At 40.0% G+C, this 18,586-nt stretch overlaps 1 protein-coding gene across 6 annotated transcripts in view; it reads left to right on the top strand.

Annotated features, from left to right (window-relative positions):
* The window catches only part of SLAIN1 (SLAIN motif family member 1), a 95,361-nt gene that overhangs the window by 39,336 nt on the left and 37,439 nt on the right, over nt 1-18,586 (top strand). For 2 of the 6 annotated variants that reach the window (XM_032680793.1, XM_032680796.1), the window contains 3 exons: nt 4,383-4,547; nt 6,491-6,788; nt 10,889-11,989. In XM_032680793.1, the coding sequence (XP_032536684.1) occupies nt 4,383-4,547; nt 6,491-6,788; nt 10,889-10,964 (539 nt within the window). In that variant the 3' untranslated portion in view covers nt 10,965-11,989. Of the gene's footprint in view, nt 1-1,900; nt 2,352-4,382; nt 4,548-6,490; nt 6,789-10,888; nt 11,990-18,586 lie in introns of those variants that run through there. The other 4 variants (XM_032680795.1, XM_032680794.1, XR_004355628.1 and 1 more) reach the window with 3 other exon arrangements.

The following is an 18,586-nucleotide window of genomic DNA, read 5'->3' as shown; positions in this document are numbered from 1 at the left end:
TAATCTTATTCATTGTATCACATTCCTTAATGATACTGCACTTTTGGCAAGGCTCATGAGTCATTTTGTTCAAATAAAACATTGCCACACTTGCAGAGAATAACAATGAAGGAATAAATGTGTTTTAAGACACTTCACTGTAGAGTCATCTTAAGCCCTCCTTGCAAGGAGAGCCTCATTGGCTGAGATATCTTGGCAGATAGAAGATGATCTTATCAAGAACTGCTACAGAAGTCCCCATCTGGCAGCCCACCTGCACCTCTTCTGGGGCAGATTTGCTCCGAGGGCAAGGTTTGTTTGTGTGCTGCACGGACATAATCTGCGGCTGGTGATAGTATTAGGTCAGGGAGGGGAAAAAAAAGGCAGCAGTGGAATGGGGACGGCCACCAGCGGTGCTGGGATCAGAAGACAGAAGGCAGGTGCTGCCTGTTCTGGTCTCCTGCCAGGAAGAAAGCTGGGCCACTGATCCCAGTCTGACTTCAGAGAAGAGATAGCATCAGGAGAAGAGCTTCCTGGGAAAAGTCAGAACTGAAACAGCTGAGTAAGAGGCCACTGCTGTCTTCACTGTAATTTTGTGGAATGTTTTACAAAACAAGGGGACACTTCTGCCTCCTTTTCAACCTGTTTCTCAGGAGTAGTGAATATGATCTGTGCTGATCATGCACATTTTCCGTTGAGGCCAGATGATCCTGTATTTCACAATTCCCAGTTTTCTTGTGCTGTAGACAGTGGGCTAATTCAGCATGGATGCTACATATGGGAAAAAGTGTAAACATGCAGTAGGTGATTTTGGTGTTTCATTCTACTGCAAATATGTGAAACAAGGCAGTGTATGCCCCCTAAAGAATGCTTGTGAATTAACAAGTGCATGTGTATATGCACGAATTATTATGAGAAGGTGATAGTAACCAGGAATGAGTTTATTAACTCCCCTTGCATAACCTATTCTGAATGTTCTTCACACTTCAGATATTTCATTAATACAGTGTCTGTACGTCATGCTGTTATATCTCAAAGAAGGATGGGAAAGGTGAAGATGCCATCTGTGATGCTTTATGTGGCTTCATGGTACTTAAGAATCATTTTTGTTTCGGCCTTTGTCATAGTTAAGACTCATAATGGGTCACAGTAACTATGGATGCTGTAGAACCACAGAATCATTTAGGTTGGAAAAGATGTCTGAGATTATCAAGTCCAGCCTTCGACTGATCACCACCGTGTCAACTAGAACATGGCACTAAGTGCCACTTCCAGTTGTTTCCTGAACCAGGTGTAGGTCCTTTGGAGTCCCTAATCCCTAGTGTTATTATCCACATCTTCCTAACAGAACAAGCTGCAAGGAACTGATCTTTTTTTTTAGGTTTGCCACTGAACCAGATAAGTGCAGAAGAGGTAGGAGAAACTGTAGCAAATTTCAGCATTCAACATAAACAGGACTACTTGAGCAAATTATTTCTCACCTGCGAATACATCTCAACTCTACTCCTTCACTTCTCCTTTCTGTTAATTTTCTCATCAGTCTCAGGAGAGCAAAGGGGTCTGGAAAGGAAACATTTGCTACTGGCAGCTTGGAAAAATATTTTTGTTTTCTTATATATTTCCAGCAAGCTTATACCTAGTCACATCTCTGTGGCCTGAAATAATATTTAAAGCACATAACTCCTACCTTCTGCTTCCATATATTAAGCTCACAAGTGCAGTATTTCATTTACAAATAAAACGTCTGTAAGACTATTTCCACAGTTCTTAGGAGGGGAGCAGGTGACAGAACAAACTTCAAGAAAGAGATGAAAGAAGATGCATCATCCAAGGAGATGAAAGCTGCAAAATGCCATCAAGGCGAACGTTTCTGGGTTTTCCCCAAAAACAAAACTGACCTGCTATTTTCATTGCTTTTCAGGGCGATTTATCTCAGCAGACACAAGGACCCATCAAAGAAGTAATGCAGCTGATTGATGGATGAGAATTTGCAGGTGCAGCAGGAATCTGCTGCCTGAGGACTGAATGAATCAGCAGCAGAGCAGACTGCTGGAACAAGGAGGGACTAATGGAGAGGAGGCAAAAGATGTGGCCACCCATGACATGGAGGAAATCCAGGCTACTTTTGTACCTATTTATCTACTGTTGTAGCTGCATCCACTGGACAGTTGAAGGCGCAGATTGTGCCTGGGGTGGCTAATGCAGTCCCTGAGTCGAAGAGCATGTAGAGTCTAAGAACTTCTGCTTTACAACATGATATTAGAAAAGCTGTTTTATGCAGTGCCATCTTCCCTACCACCATCCAGCTGCTCAAACCTTTTTGCCAAGTGCTGTAGCGTTGACCTAGGATTCAGGACCTAGGACTTTAAAGGGTAGGCTAGAATTAACGGTAGCTACAGACATCCCATATTCATGAATTTTCTGCCACTCTGGGCAAGGATTGCATCACAGGAGGACAGTTCCCTTTTCAGTTTTGCAAAATCCATGAATATTTTGGAAAAAAGAGACATGCAGTAGCTGTGTGGATGCCACTGTTGCATCTCCAGGACAGTTTTGGAAGCCTGATAACTTTTATCAATGTTTCATCAGTGATATTAATACTTACCACCCGACTGAACCACAGTGGTAATCATTTTGCTAATGTTCATTGCAATGCCGTGACAGTTTCAGTCTGCCAGTGTCAGTAATTAGTCACTAAAGTACAACTCTGACTCTTTGATAAAGGATTACCCTTTAAGTGGTTCTTTATTAGGATTGGCCAGGGATTCAGATCTTGCATTCCTTTTTCTGCTGGAGATGATGTAGCCTTGCTGTGACACAGTTTGCTAGATTTACACAGGCAGCACATATGTTGAAGTTACTGTTAGGACTCCTGAAACCTGCATAGATAGAACTGTACTGTCACTTGTATTACTTTTCACTTGTTAGCAGCTTTAAGGATTAGAGAAGCTCATGATGGTGCCTAAATAGGTTATGTATTTATGTGGATGATCAACAGAGATTTCTGAATAATCTGTTTTTTCTGTGGACTGAACTTGCCCTGCGTGAGCTAGGAGGTCGACCCATACCAGCAGTTCCAAGCAGTGTCATGTATTGTTCCTATGCATGAAACCAAACATCAGTCTGGAAATGCCCTGCTTGCTATTGGAGAGAGCAGTTGTAGCTGCCTGTTATAAGACAAGCATACCCCTGCTTTCTGCTGCAGTGTAAGAACTGAGGACAAACATCTGCCAGGCACTGGAACCTACGTCAGGAACAGGAGCTGGTGACCTCTATGCTGACCATGGTACCAGGAAAGACATAGCCACCTCAGCAGGGCATACCGCTACTCCTCAGCCTGGCCAACAGGCAAACCCTTGGTGGTGTGTTAATGATAGTTTAATGAACGACCCATTATTTCCCCACAGCAGTCATTTACTGAAGTCTGTCATGTCACAGGAGGCAGTTCAGACCAGGTCATTCAGTCTGTGCCTTTCTGCCCCTGCCAGTCTCTTCTGATTATACAGAACTGAATCATCTCCTTTTGGCCTGGCAGCAGAAGAGACCGAAAGAGCTTTACCTCATTACCTGATGCTGTTGTAGTTGGGAAGTCTTGAGATGTCAGACTTGGTTTCAGCTTCTCTCTCTCCACATCAGTTAGTGTGAGTGGAGTTGCAGATGTCTTCTGACCTCTTAAGACGCTTGCCTTAGCTGTTGAACCTGTCCCAGAAACATTTGGGGCATTTGCAGCTTTCTTTTTGTGGAAGGCCCTACAGACCTATTCTGAAAATACTTACCAAATCAGGTACCACAAGTGAGGTAAGGGAGAGAAGCATGAGATTTGAAAATTCTGATGTCAACCCAGTGCTCCAGGCAACTGAACAGCATGAAGACTTCATAGGTTTTGGCACGTGGCCACCGCAGAAACTTAACATGCTAATAAGGTTAGGTTCTGAATGGAATTTTTAGCATCTCATTGGCACCTGAAAGCAAGACTTTAGTCACTTAGGATGGATTCATCTCACCAGTCTTTAAACATCCACAGTGTAAATTCCTGTGTCTGACTGTCACTGCAGCCTTGCTTTTGTATTCTCTGCGAAGAAACGCGTCTGACCTACTTTACACATCTGTGTGAAACTTACCCTTATTATGACATTTTATTGTTTAAATCCTTGCAATTCTGCAAATGTACTGCTTCTTGGTGTCTTTAAAATTACTTGTGAATAATCATGGTGTAAAAATAGTCAGAAGGGTTCAATTTTTAGACTGTCGGTAACATTTTCATATTACTCCCACAGAACAAACCTCTCTTTGTTTTGAAGTAATTTGTTATAATTTTGATTTTCTGCAGAAATTACTTGGAGGCTGCTTGTGTTTGTTGGAAATTCTGACCTGACTTTGGATGTTGTCTTCTTTTGCTTCAGATAAACTTCGAAGAAGCATGCCTAACCTCACTCGGATGCCAAGTACCCCCACCATTAACAGTAATGCTGGCTTTGCTGGTTCTCCTGTCACTGTAAGGAACAGTCAGAGCTTTGACTCCAATTTACATGGAGCGAGTAATGGGATTTCAAGGATGCAGTCAAGTAGTAAGTACCTGTGTTTTTAGGCTACATGCAAGGAATTGATGAAGTGGTAAAATACACGTCTCAGTCACTGATCCTTTGTTCTGTGAAAAAATTAAAAGCAAACTATTCCTTTTGCATCAGATTTTAATATAGCTCAGGATTTCAAAATTTCTGTTGTTGAAAGCAAATTTTACCAGTCTTGTTATTGAGCATTTCTTCACCTTTTTTTTTTCCTTTGCCAGTCATCTTGTGCCAGCTTTAAAACTGAAATTTTGATAATAAGTAGTAGTAGTAGTATGGTAGAAGCACCAATAATCCAATTAATTCATATAAGTTTACATTTTTAGTTTTGGTGCTACAATTAAAAACTGCTTTTTTTGATACTTTATGCAATGTTGGGTTTACAGTCCACTGTATAAATACTATCTTAAAATACATGACCTCTCCCCTACTGAACTTGAGCCACTTTCTTCCAAGCAAATGTATCTTCCAAGCATTGTATCCTTGAGTATAATATACTTGTTGAGTGGGAAAATTAAAATGACTGTAATCGGTTTAATTTAGGTGTCCTCTTGATGGGGGGAATGAAGGGAGTATTGATCTAGTGGATGTTGAATTATTAATGTAGAACGTGAACAAAATGGATCAAGATCCAAACCCATCTTTTCTAGCACAGTGCTTGAGTTACTCTGAGAGGAAATGGAAAAAGTGTATTTCATTGGACGTAGGCAGAGGAAAGGATTTAACCTATGCCTTCCATGTCCTGTGAGATTTTGGAGGGAGAAGTTGGAAAAAACTTCAGGTGTTTTCTTTCAAATTTGAGCAGAGTTTACAAATGTCTTCAAAACTTTTAAATTACATCTTTTCTGGAAAATATTCTTTACTGATGGATTTATTTTGTTGTATTTTTTTCCTGTATTTTTTTCCTGTTTCAATAGGAGAATGGAAGTAGTTCAGGTTCCCACATGAATTTGCATGATAGTGCATTGAGAGTTTAATTTTATTTAATATTTTAGAAATCTCTATTTCTCTGTGTATTTATGCTCTTATATATCTGTGTGTATGTAAAATGTAATTTTTCTGAAGTAATTTTTAAAAAAACCCCATTTCTAATAAGTGGCTGCACTGAGGTATTTAAGGAGCTGTTATGATCAGAGTTCCTTGACAATATATTGCCAGTATAGTTGAATTGAATCACAGCCCTGAATTTTCTGCTAATTTAAATTTAAATGATTTTAAGATGTCCTTTTTCAAAGACTTGAAAACTGATTGCTCTAAACACGGTGTGTTAGTTTATGTGCTTCAGGCTTTTGACAGTTTGCTTTTGATACATGGACTCTGAAACTGATGCATGTCAAATGTACACCAGAGGGCAGGATTGGATAGAAAAATCTATATATAAAGCTTCTGGAACTCAGAGCATTGATTTAAAATGATAGTTTACATAACATCAGCCTTGGAATGTGCTGCTACATTCAAGACCTTTTTATAGCCTTTTTATTGTTTTTATATAGAAAGCTTAGACTTCTCTGATGTTTCATAATGCTTGAATGTGGTTCTCGCAAGATGTGGTTCTTGCAAGCCACCTTCCAAAAATTGAAATGATCTAACAGTAATTAATTAATTTATACCTTTAGCAGTTTCTCCTGCTTAAAATTCTGATTGTGTAGATGGATTTAGTGTGCTTATAACAGCTAATGAAACCTCTTTGAGGGGAGAAAGAAGGATGAATATGAGCTGGTATTTTTGTTCAGGATGGGGGTGGAACACAGTATTTTAGTTCAGTGCAGTGTTACTGGATACAGCATTGGATCCAAGGGGTTTTTGAACAGTTTGTAGTCAGTAAGTAAATGGTACAGTGATGTGTTTATCCCTATTCCGATCTATCTAGAAATGAACATTACTACTTGGCCTTATTTGTTGCATAGTGACCTTCTTACTTCCTTTTCTATCACTTTTCACAGTTCCATCACCAGGACAGCTTCAGCACCGAGTTCACAGTGTGGGACATTTTCCGGTGTCTGTCAGACAGCCTCTCAAAGCTACTGCCTACGTAAGCCCAACCGTACAAGGTAGTAGTAGCAGTAGCAGTAGCAGTCTTCCAGTGTCCAGCAACTCGCAGTTGTATTCTAACACTGGCATCCCAATGCCAAACAAGACTGCCAGTCAAGGGCTTGTGGGGCGCAGTGCTCTTCCGAGACCATCGCTGGCCGTCAATGGGAGTGGCATTCCCAGAAGTAAAATTGCACAGCCAGTTCGAAGGTAAGAGTTAAACAGGCCTCTGTCCCTGTGGGGATGGCTTAGGCTGAAATTGTGGGATTTTGTTTTCTTCCTGCACATGAAGCTCTAAAACGTAAGAGTTTCTGTCTACCAGTGGGGAGTCACTGAATGGGCAAAGGTTTCTTGCCAGAAATAGTGAGGGACAGTGCTTGCTGGTAGCCCTTAGTAAACTATGATAATTGATATTGTGCAACCATATATAAATAAGAATGGATTGCCACCCATCAATAAGAAATCAAACCAAACAGAAACCTCATATCATGAACATATGTGGCTTACCTTCTTCCAGACATGTGCCGACTGCTATTTCAGTGTTACAAAATGAGCAAATCATAGAGTACTCAAATAGAAAGAATTGCATCCCTGTTGTTGTAAATGGCAGTAGACTGTAAAAATATGAGTTGTGACATTACCCATTGTGAGGAACGAAATATCCTGGGTAGTACAGTCTTGGGTTGAGCCACCATCTTTTCCATTCTAGCTGGGAGACAAAAGGCAAACGGAATCCTGGAGTATCACATACAATGAGCCGTACTGTTAGGCAAATGCATTTTTGCATTTTTCCAAGAGAATTTAATCTCCAAATGAATTATTTTGAAGTCAAGCAATAAAATAAGCTTGAGGAAAGAGACTATGTTTTAATCACCTTATCACAACTGGGAGTTAAACTCTAGCTGCATGTTCTGTAATTAATAGGTGATGAAGTTTCTCAAAGAAAACCTCTGTCAACTTGTGTTGACTCTTCCAACTGTTTCTTCCCATTGCACTCATCCGTCCTCTTGTGAGGGCCTGCTGTGTGACCACCTCGTTTTCTGTTGGATGAACTGTCACTGTTTAGCTCTCCTCATTTTTATACTTTTCACTACATACTAGCTATATCCAGAATAAGCTCAATTGTTCACATTCTCTTTGGTTGAGTTACTTGGGGATTACACTGATGTGATTGACAACAGATTTTGACCAACTGCAGTGAAACTTTGATAAAGAGCTGTCAGGTTTCTTCTTTGATGAAGACTGTACAATGAGATTTCTATTATAACCTCCTTTGCTCTCAGCTGGAACTTTCTCAGTTAGAGTTCTTTATAGTAGAGGGTTTTCTTTCCTTTTTTCTTTTTCCTTTCCTCAACTTCATGTTCTTCTGGAGAGCTCTTAAATCTTTCATAGCAACATATGAGAAAGTCCCTTGTTATTTTGTAACTTTTCAGACAATATTAAAGAAAAACAAAATTAAGATGTTTCAGTGGGAGGGTGAGACACTGTACTATCAACGCTGTTTTTATTAGAAGCTGATTCAAATCAGTAAGAAAGCTATTTATAGTCCAAAAAGTCTGGGCTCTTGTCTTCTTTCCTTCAAATGTACCTTAACAGCATCATATGTTGCCATAGAGCCAAACCAGCTATCCTTGAAGATGGATGGTCTTTGCACTATGGGAATGACAAGTTTATAGGACTCAAAAAGCACAGGTAGATTGGAGCTCAGCATACAGTTCTTTAACACCCTCATTTAATTTCATTGATGCATGTGGAAAAATACAAGTGGTTTCAGTTCATGTGGACTTTCCTTGGAGGGCATTCAGCCATCAGGCAGATTTTCTCCCTGTTGGTTTTTATCTCTGTTGTCATTTCTAAGGAATGGTATTTCTGATTATCAGTTCAAGACTCTAACTTCTTTCGGAATTAAACAGTGTTTTTAGTCATGACTTGATTAAAAGTAGAACAGGTCTTTTGAGTTTTTTAAATAAATCAGATGTTCAGGGAGAAGTGCACATTCAGAGCACATTTGTGTCTTCTTACCTATGGCCAGACTGTTAAGTAGCTATGTTACTGGTATTCGAGATTCTTAAAACAGAATACAGATTGTGTATATATATAGAGAGAGACATTATATATATATATAGACACATTATATAGGGGTTACATTAGGGAACTTCAGTATTTACTGCATAGGATCAAACAAGGGATGAGGGAGTGCTTTTAATAATTTGTAAAATAAAATTATAACAGCCAAGATAATTAACTTGGCCAAAAAAATTTTCTCCTTGCCATCAGAGATTCATGCACCCACAAGTAGTGTAAAGAAATTGTGATGGTAACATCCATCTCTTAGCCTTACAAGTGAGGCAGCAGCTTTTTTTCCTTCCTGTTAAAGTGGATCCACACAACCCTCAGCCTTTTCCAGCTCCATGCCTGGGGCTTCTTGCAGACCCCTACCTTCCAGTTCTCCACTTTCTAACCTTCTGCAGTGTGAGAGGCAGCGGAGGCAGCTTCTCACAGGGTAAGGTGAGCTGGGACCTGAGTGGGACACCTAAGGCTGCCCCACGGTGCCCAATCAAAAGCAGCGTTGGTGGTGACCAGGGTCAGCCAACAGTCCCAGTATCCAGATGAGTCCACAGATGAGACAGGGTCCACCTAAAGGTAGGAAGTCAGTCAGCAGCTCAGGGTCTGGATCATGCCAGATACCAGGCACAGGTGTGGAAGTAGTGTAAGTACACCTGTGGAGTCAAGGCTAGCTTGTTCCTGCTGCCTTGCACTGGAGTCAGTCACTGCAATCCAGCTGGTGATGGAAAAGTAGAAATGGACTACAGACCCTCCAAAACTGTTGTCTCAAAGCACGTGACATCATACTGACACGTTGTGCTTGTTTAAAATGGTTTTTGATGCTGGCACATTTTCCTGTCCAGTGCCCTGTAGCAGAGATTCAGCTCTGGATACATGGAAGTATTCTTACAGCTGTTTTGAACTCAATTTTTCTTTACTTTTGCCCTCTCTGTTTTTTGGTTGGTTTGATTTTGTTTGTTGTTTGTTTGTTTGGGGATTTTTGTTTGGTTTTTTGTTTGTTTGTTTGTTTTGGGGTTTTTTTTTGGTGAAGATAATTAAACATAGTTGTTTTTTTTTTTCTGGAAAAAAAAGGCAGCAGTTGCAGAAAACAGCAGAGGCAGTTCTATGTCTTAAGTTAACTGGATTTATATCAAAGATAAGTGATGCTGCAGCAAAGTGGAGCTACATGAAAGCAGCTTGGCTGAATCTTAAGTGTAACTAACTGTTTTTACTTAAGTGCAATGTTTTTACCACTAAAAAAGCAGTTGTAGCAGAGAGGCAAGAAGCTACTCTGCTGACTGCCTGCCTGCCTTACAACATACCTTTTGACCTTTTTAATGCCAAAAGCATTTGGAAGGGAGAGGAGGCATCAGTAGCTTATAGCAAAAGCACAGTAATGTGAAAACAGGGCGCAGGTTTGGTTTTGTGAGAAATAGTTTCAGCCAATTCTGGTGTAACAGAATTATGGTTGTGGCAAATTAGAGATAGAACCTGCCTTGTCATCAGTGAGTTGGCAGTTGGATCAAATCAGATGGTTTTTTTTCCTTTTTTTAGTCTTATTTGAAATAATTACCTCAGTACCTAGAGGGTTTGGAAGATGGTCAGCAAGCATTTTGTAACTCCTCATTGATGAGTGAGAGATGCAGCCCAGGTGTGAGGGTGGGGACCCAGAGGACAATGAGTTCCCTGCAGGAATGGTAGTGCTGGAGCTGGTGGCCCTCTTGACTGTGGCTGTGGAATGGAAACCCATCATTATGTGGCTTGGATAAGAGGATCCGGAGCAGAACTTGGTAGAGTTGTTCAACTGATAAAATTCTTTAGTGCCTGCATAGTGTTTTTATAAAGTCCTGGTTTTTCATGAGCATGCTGAGCACAACAACTTTTTGGAGAGAGTTTCCCATTAGGTGTCAGCTGCCCATAGTGACAAAAATAAGTTTTTATTGTCTTTAGCCCTGAAAAAACAAATCTTCCCATTTACAGGCATCTCATGCATGATTACAATTTTTCTCCTAATTCCTTTTTACAAATCTTTTATGCTCTTAAGACCATTAACAGTGATGGAGTCTTTTTGGAAGTGACCTTTATTTTGCCGTAGATCTTTACATGTGCATTAACGTGTAACCAGACATATACCAGAGTGATGTCTCTAAGCAAGCCCCAAAGCCAGTGTCACTGCAGAAGTAAATTATGTTTGTTACCTTGATCTTTCACATGAAATATGACTTGTTTTGTCATTTTTTTTTCCTATCATTTGGTTAATACAGTTTTCTTCAGCCTCCAAAGCCACTTTCATCACTCAGCACAATACGGGATGGGAACTGGAGAGATGGCTGCTATTGATGAAGGATGCCCATCAACAGTGGAAAACAAATAATGCAGATTTCATTACCCAGCTGGCTGGGTAACAATGATTTGGAAAAGGAGGGTCGTACAGTGTTATGTCCCCCAGGATCTTAATATGTAACCATCTACAATGTAATGTCATTTTTAAAAATGAACATCTTATCAAATACTAAATATTGCACTTAATTAGTTACCCGAACAGCTGCATTGTTATCAGATTAACAATGGCAGCACTGGCATTTGGAACTGAAGAAAGTACTAAAAGTGTGCAAAGTACAAAAATATTTCCTTGGAAGGAACTGGGAGATTATGCTTTTGGGCAGCTTTGCCATACTGAAGTTCTGAGATAATTTATTCAGTGTAAAGGCATCATGCATTTTATTTTGAATTTGGGGGTACTTATGTATGTGCTTGAATTTTTTTCTAGTGTTTCCAGTACATTTTATTTTGTATACTTAAGTTCATTTTAACTTGCCTGAACCTTGAACAACAGAGAGATAATTTAACTTTTCTGTGCCATAAATAATATTTTTTGGGCAATGTACTTTTTTAGCACTAGGAACATATCTTACAAAATCTTACCATTGGCAATACAAAGCAGTATATTTATGTTGCAGAAGCACAAAAGAAAGGTAGCATTCACTGGAAATTGTCATCCGGCTGGGTCAGCATGGTTTTGTTGGTCCTTTACCATTTGTTCAATTGTTAATTTATTGTCATAGTGTTTTGTATTTAAAATGGCAGCATAAGTCACATTGCATTTACAAAGATACAGTGATCTCTAAAACTACAGTTGATTTTCAGTACTTTATTACAAAGAATAAAATTGTAATGTTTTATTAACAGTTGCTTATGGAAAGTGAGTTTTAATGTGAATAAATCTTTTTGATAAACCTTTTACAAAATTCAATTGCACTAATCAATGCTTTCTTACAATGGCATATGACCTAATATTTGATTACAACTGTGTATACTGCTGTTTTGGAATGTTTCAGGAAATAAAGAATCTATTTCAGCAATAATGCTCTTCTTGAGTATGCAATGTAAACATTGTCAGAATTTAGCAACCGTCATCTACTTAGCTCCTGAAGTTTTTACTTACTTTTTATCAAGATTATACTGGACTTTTTGCAAATAGTAACTGAGTAATCTGAAAAACGTTTGGGTTTTTTTTCAATTGTGTTATGAAGCCATGGTATGCCTAGAAAACAAATATGTATTATTTTCAAATCAATCTTATTCTGATCTTAAGAGTTTTTTTCAATTTAATGTTTAGATTCTGCAAGTGCAAATGTGACTTGCAATGGGAAACAGAGATTGTGTACCAGGTGAATCTATTACTGTGGCTCTGAATTTGCTTGAGGACCTGCTTTTCTTAAAAGGACAAGCTGAAATAAAAAGCAAAGGGGAAGTGTTTGGTGGTGAGTATTACACTGAGAAGTGATGTATGGTAGTGCGGTAGTACCCCTGTTCAGCATAACATTGTTCAACAGAGATAAAGAGTTAATTTTTCATACTGTAGTTCTTTTAATCCAGTTAAAATCTTCCCCCCCCCCCAAAAAAAAAAAAAAAGCAGAACTGTTGAAAAGGGTATCAAGAAATATTCCAAAAAAGAAATTATCTCTGCAGAAGTAAGTATTTAAGCAGAAGTATGCCAAACTTGTCATATTCATTACAAGCTTTAATTGGAAGAAATTACTGATGGTTAAAGCAGTCAGTCATTTGTGGACAGTCTCTGTTGTCTTGAATGGTTTGTCTCACAGACTGACTGTGGTAGGGTTCAGAGCCAGCTTGGGGGTGCTTTGCATTTTGCCTCTGAGGAGGAGGTCTGCAGAACCTCCTGAACTAATAAGCTCTCCCGGTTTCTGGTGCTAGGGATTTAACATGATCTTCATAAAAGATGGATGAAGACCAGCGGCAGTGATTAGCTTCTTCTCATTGCCAACAGCCCTGGTCTGAACTGTCTCTTCACTCTGTTCCCTCCTGCCAGGATTTTATTGCTGTTCCTCCTTTATCTGGAACACCACAGCACTACGTTATTCTCAATTTTTGAAATAGGTATCAGCTGTTGGAGGTAATACCGAGTTGTACACAGGAGGGCAGTATATACTTTGAAAATATTTTCTTTCGGTAGCTAAAGGTCTTCTCTTTTCCAGGCTCTTGGTTTGAAGCCGGTGCATATGTTTTTTTCCAGTGTTGTCTATGTGTGATGGATGCCATGTTAAAGGAAGGTGCTCGAATGTGATTTGCATTTTTAAATTTCACACTACAGCATGTGTCATGAACTGGAGAGTCAAGCATCTTGGATATTATGAGCTCTTTGAGAAGATGCAGTTGTTTTGCTTTTTTAATTATCCCGTTCCCTTGCGATACGTCATGTCAGGATTTGGTAACCTTATAGCTTTGCTATTTTAAGTGTTTTTGTCAAGTGTCTGTCACATGCCATCCAACTTTAGGAGGAAACCTAAGGTATGAGCAGCTTGATCTAAGAATCGACAGAATCACACTTGTTTCAGCTGTGGGCTGTGATACTGCTGCTGTTTGCCTGTAGCTGGTGGAGCTGACTGTGTCCCCTGAGATTAGCGTCAGTGAACCAGATACTCCTGCACAGTGTCACGTATCTCATGACAATCTCAGTGGAAGCAAACTGTGTGGAATATGCAACACAAACCCACTTCTGTCAGGCTCAGTTTTGTGAGAGGCAGAATCCTCTTCAAGGCAATGGGAAACAGCAAGATCGCACAGTTATCTTTAAAAATAAGGACTCAGACTTATTTTTCACAATGAAAAATTAATGTCTAAGTGTAAGAGAGCATTTGAGAACTCTCTCCCTTCTCTTTGGTTCTTCTCTTTTGGTCCATGAATGCATATCGCACTGCTTTCTCCTTGTTGCTGCATCCCAAAATTTATCTAACTCCTTCTGTCTGGACTGTAGTCTTGGGCTCAGCTCTTGAGATACTGCTTGAGTGTTAACAACCTTTTTCTCAAAGGTCTTTCCCCCTTTTTAGCCACCGGGGATAAAACCTCTACATATCCAATCATTCAGCCCCATAACTTGTGCAGTGTCTTTGACTTTTCTACAATCTCATATTCTGCTTAAGTCAAAGTCCTGCATTATAAATTGAAGAAACGTGTTTCTTTTTTCATCCCTATAGATGAAATTTGTTCGTTACCTCCTCACCTGAAGTCATCTTTGGCCTTATAGTGGCTTCAGCCTGTGAGATCTGTCCAAATTGATCTGATAAGATAATTTTCTTGTCTTCCTGCTTTGACCATGTTACTGCTTTGACCACTTCTTGTGTATTGCTACTGATTTTCCCCCTTCTGTCAAGAAGAATTGAGTTGTGATCTACTTGTAATCTTTTACATAGCCATGGACACTTTCCCATCCCACTTCTAGTTTCTCATTGAGTGTTGAAGTGAATTCCCATATCAAAGTCCATGATGCCAACCTGTCTAGTGCCTGCTGCAAGCAAATCACCTCTTGGCACCCTTCTGTGTTGCCCCTCACTGTAGGGGACCCCTACACATCTCCATTTTTAATTCTCCTTCTTACGAGGCTCTTTCTCTGATACACTACCACTTAAAGCAGGACAACAGTTAAATTGCCAGTGTCGTCAGCTTCTGCTTTTGAGCCCACTAATTAATGCTGCTTCATAATTTTTTTTCACTGGTGATTTTTGCTATACCTAAATTGCAGGTTGTTGGAGACACGGACTCCTGTCTTTTTCCTTTGTGTTTTTACAGCATGAAGCCTGGTAGGATCTCAGGCCCATCATTACAATGCCTGTATGATAACACACATACTAAAAATTAGCATTTTTATACAGAAAAACACTACTTAAATATCTACTATGAATGATTGGTGAGATTTCCTAATTAAAAAGAATCAGAGCAGTAACACACTCTCTTGGAAGCAGATCTGTGGTGTTTAATGCTCAGGCATGACTTACTTATTCAGAAATTCTGGTTAAAAAAAGAAATTACTAAAGCAAGATCACTTTCTCTGTCACCATTGAGGTGAAAAGGGTATATTCTGACTAGTCTAGTTTAATTTTCTTTTTCCCATTTGACCAGCCCATCTGCTCAGCCATCTTTTCCCCGTCATCTATGCTTCTACGTCTTGAATTCCTCAGATTCACACCTTTGTTGTAACCTCTCTCAGTGATTACACATGCTCGTTTGGTTTGTGCAGTTCTTGTCCATCCACCTGCAGATCCCACCCAGCTATTCTTCTGCTCACTCACCAGCCTGGGGAGCAGGTCTTCAGTGCATCATTGAGACTTACAGCTGTTACCTTGCCGGGTAAGAAGTTATACTTAATCCAAATTAATGTCAGTGGAGTATGGGACCCCTGCTCTCAGGTCTGACCAAGCTGCCCATTAGTTTCAAGGGCAATTCAAGGGATTGGCTTTGACCTAAAGAGGCCCAGGAGATTATCTTTCTACATGTACAGTTCAACAATACTTTATATAAAGCATCTCATGGAAGGAAGGAAGGGAGTGATTAGATAGGTTTATTCTTGAAACCTCATTCCCCTTTTGTATAAGCCATAATCAGTGTTACAAATCCCTTATCCATGAACAAACAAAGAAGAGTCTTTTGGTACCCAATTGCTGATTTTGGTATAATCATAGGTTGACGTCAATATGTCTTTCCTGTGGTGGGGACCCAAAGCTGGATGCAGTACTCCAGGTGGGCTCTCACCATAGCAGAGTAGAGGGGCAGAATCCCTTCCCTTGACCTGCTAACCACAGTGCTCGTGATGCAGCCCAGGATACAACTGGCTTTCTGGGCTGCAAGTGCACTTTGCTGGATCATATCCAGCCTCTCACCCACCAGCACCCCTACGTCCATCTTGTCAGGGCTGCTATCAGTCTGTTCATTCTCCAGCCTGTATTGATACCAGGGGTTGCCCGAGCCCAGGTGCATCACCTTGCACTTGTTAAACCTCACGAGATTCTCATGGGCCCACTTCTTGAGCTTGTCCAGGTCCCTCTGGATGACATCCTGTCCTTCAGGTGTGTCAACTGCACCACTCAGCTTGGTGTCATCTGCAAATTTGCTGAGGCTCCACTCAGTCCCTTCATCTGTATCATTAATGAAGATATTAAATAACACTGGTCCCAGTACAGATGATGGCATCCTGGCTTGTATCAGAAATAGTATGACCAGCAAGACTAGGGAAGTGATTGTTCCCGTGTGGCACTGGTGAGGCCACACCTTGAATCCTCTGTTCAGTTTTGGGCCTTTCTCTACCAGAAGGACATTTTGGTGCTGGAGAGTGTCCAGAGAAGGGCAATGAAGCCAGTGAAGGGTCTGGAGCACAAGTCTTACAAGGACCCAGCTGAGGGAGTTTGGGTTGTTTAGCCTGGAGAAGAAGAGTCTCAGGGGTGAGCTTATTGCTCTCTACAATTACCTGAAGGGAGGTTGTAGTGAGGTGGAGTCGGCCTCTTGTCCCAGGCGATGAGCAACAGGACAAGAGGGGATGGCCTCCAGCTGCACCAGGGGAGGTTCAGGTTGGACATCAAGAATAATTTTTTTACAGGCATTGGAACGGTCTGCCTGTGGAGGTGGTGGAGTCACCATCCATGGAAGTGTTCACAAAATGGATGTGACACTTAGTGCTATGGTTTAGTTGGCATGGTGGTGTTTGGTCAGAGGTCGGATTCGATGAGCTTGGAGGTCTTTTCCAACCTTCATGATTCTATGATTGTATGATTCTTACTACATTTCTTTAAAGAAGTACTAAGCACATTTCTTAATTCATGCATTACCTTGAGCAGGGTATGGAATGATTGGAGGCATAGATACTTGTAAAAGCAACTGGTAGTCTTGCCTTCCACTGGTTCATGTAAACAATGGACAGATGTACAGAATTGGCTCTTGACATCTACATGTTAAGAAGTTTGGACATTGAATGATAGTTGAACTTCAAACTTTTTGCCGAGAAATACTTTAAAAATTAATCTGTATACTATCTGTCCTGACTTTTTAGAGGTGAAGAGAGGCTTGGTATCTAACAGTCAAAATATGAGCACATTTCCCAGATGCAGCTGTCAAAATTTTATGAAACTACAGGTAGATAGACAATAGATAATGCTCATAAACCATTAAATGAGTCTTACTTGCAGAAAAATGTGACAAATACAAAAAATGAAGGTAACTGTTACTACCGTCAGCTCTCTCATTAGGTATTTGCTGCTGCTCTGCTGAATTCAGGCCTCTTTGCAAAGAAGTTGAACACCTGAAACTGATTGAGCTGTGTAAGTTGTTCTTGTGGCTGGACAGAAAAATCCCCTTGTGACTCCTAAGCACGGAGTAGATTTGGCCATGCAATGTGGATCTGCAGTGCAGATCCGTTGCTCTGCAGCAGCCCCATTGCTTTCCAGGAGCACAATACCTGCTGCACACCTGGTACCCAGATGCATATCCATGGCTATCCTCTGCCCTTTGTGGAGGTACCAGTTCTTTGCTTGCTAAGATGGAATGCTTAAAAGAGACTACTTACTGGGGCAGAGTCCAACTAGATGATACTCAAACATTATTTTTGTTCTGTGAGCACAGACAAAAGATAGTATTTTGCCTTTTCATACACAATCTTTCTGCTCTCTAGAGCTCTTTCCCTATCCCCATGCATTTAGTATTGTATTTTTCTATTGTGACTACTTTTTCTAATTAGAAGAATGAATATAATATTTCTTCTTTGTTTCTGTTCACTTGCCCCTGAGATTTCTGTTGTTTCCCTGGAAAAATAAAATATTCCTTTGTCTTTGGGGCCAGACCTATAGAAAGAATGAGCCTGTGGCCAAATTCCCAAACTGAGCTCTGGTAATCCAGCCAACCTTCATACTTTGCAGTCTACACACAGATGTTACTAAACAAGGTATATTAACTCTATCTGAGACAGAACTTTTCGATAATAGAAGCAGCAGAAAACATGATGTGGATGTCAACTATAATACAGCTAAACTGGAATTTTTTGAACTATTTTTTGCAGTAATAGAAAAGAGAACATACTGGTATGTTTCTGTGACTTTGCTTTTCAGCCCTTCCTGCAGGAGGTTATACTAACTTTTTGGATAGCCTTCATATGTGCTTTTTGCTGTCTTCTTATGAATTTCATTGAGTCAGTACAAATGTGTTGAATTCATTTTAGCAAAATGTTTGGAAACTACTGACCTTTTTAAGAGACTTACACTGTTTCTAAAACTGAGGTATTCCAATGCCAGCATCAGGATATAATTCAGTTTCTTTACATAATGTTGCTAATACCCCATTCAGTTCCTTTAAAAGGTAAATAGTTGAAATGAAAGAACTCAGAAGAAAAGAACAATTTAGAAAAAGTGATTTTTTTCAAACCAAAGAAAATGTGTTTTGATTTAATCCATGTTTTTCTGGGCAGTCCCTGACTGCACTAAATTATGCAGCTCTGATTATATATACATATTCAGTGGGAAGAATTTTTCTATATATGAGAGAAGGAAAAAAACAACAGATAAAATAGAGTGTTGCTCTTCACTCGATCTGAATTCATATTAGACAACCTACTTCTGCCTACAAAAAAGGAACACTTAGCACCTGATCTTTTCAACCAAAGTGAAACAGCATTGATGATA

This window comes from Chiroxiphia lanceolata, chromosome 2 (genome assembly GCF_009829145.1).
Source record: "Chiroxiphia lanceolata isolate bChiLan1 chromosome 2, bChiLan1.pri, whole genome shotgun sequence".
NCBI lineage: Eukaryota > Metazoa > Chordata > Aves > Passeriformes > Pipridae > Chiroxiphia > Chiroxiphia lanceolata.
Note: the sequence above shows the minus strand (reverse complement) of the source record. Positions and strands in the feature narration are given on the sequence as shown.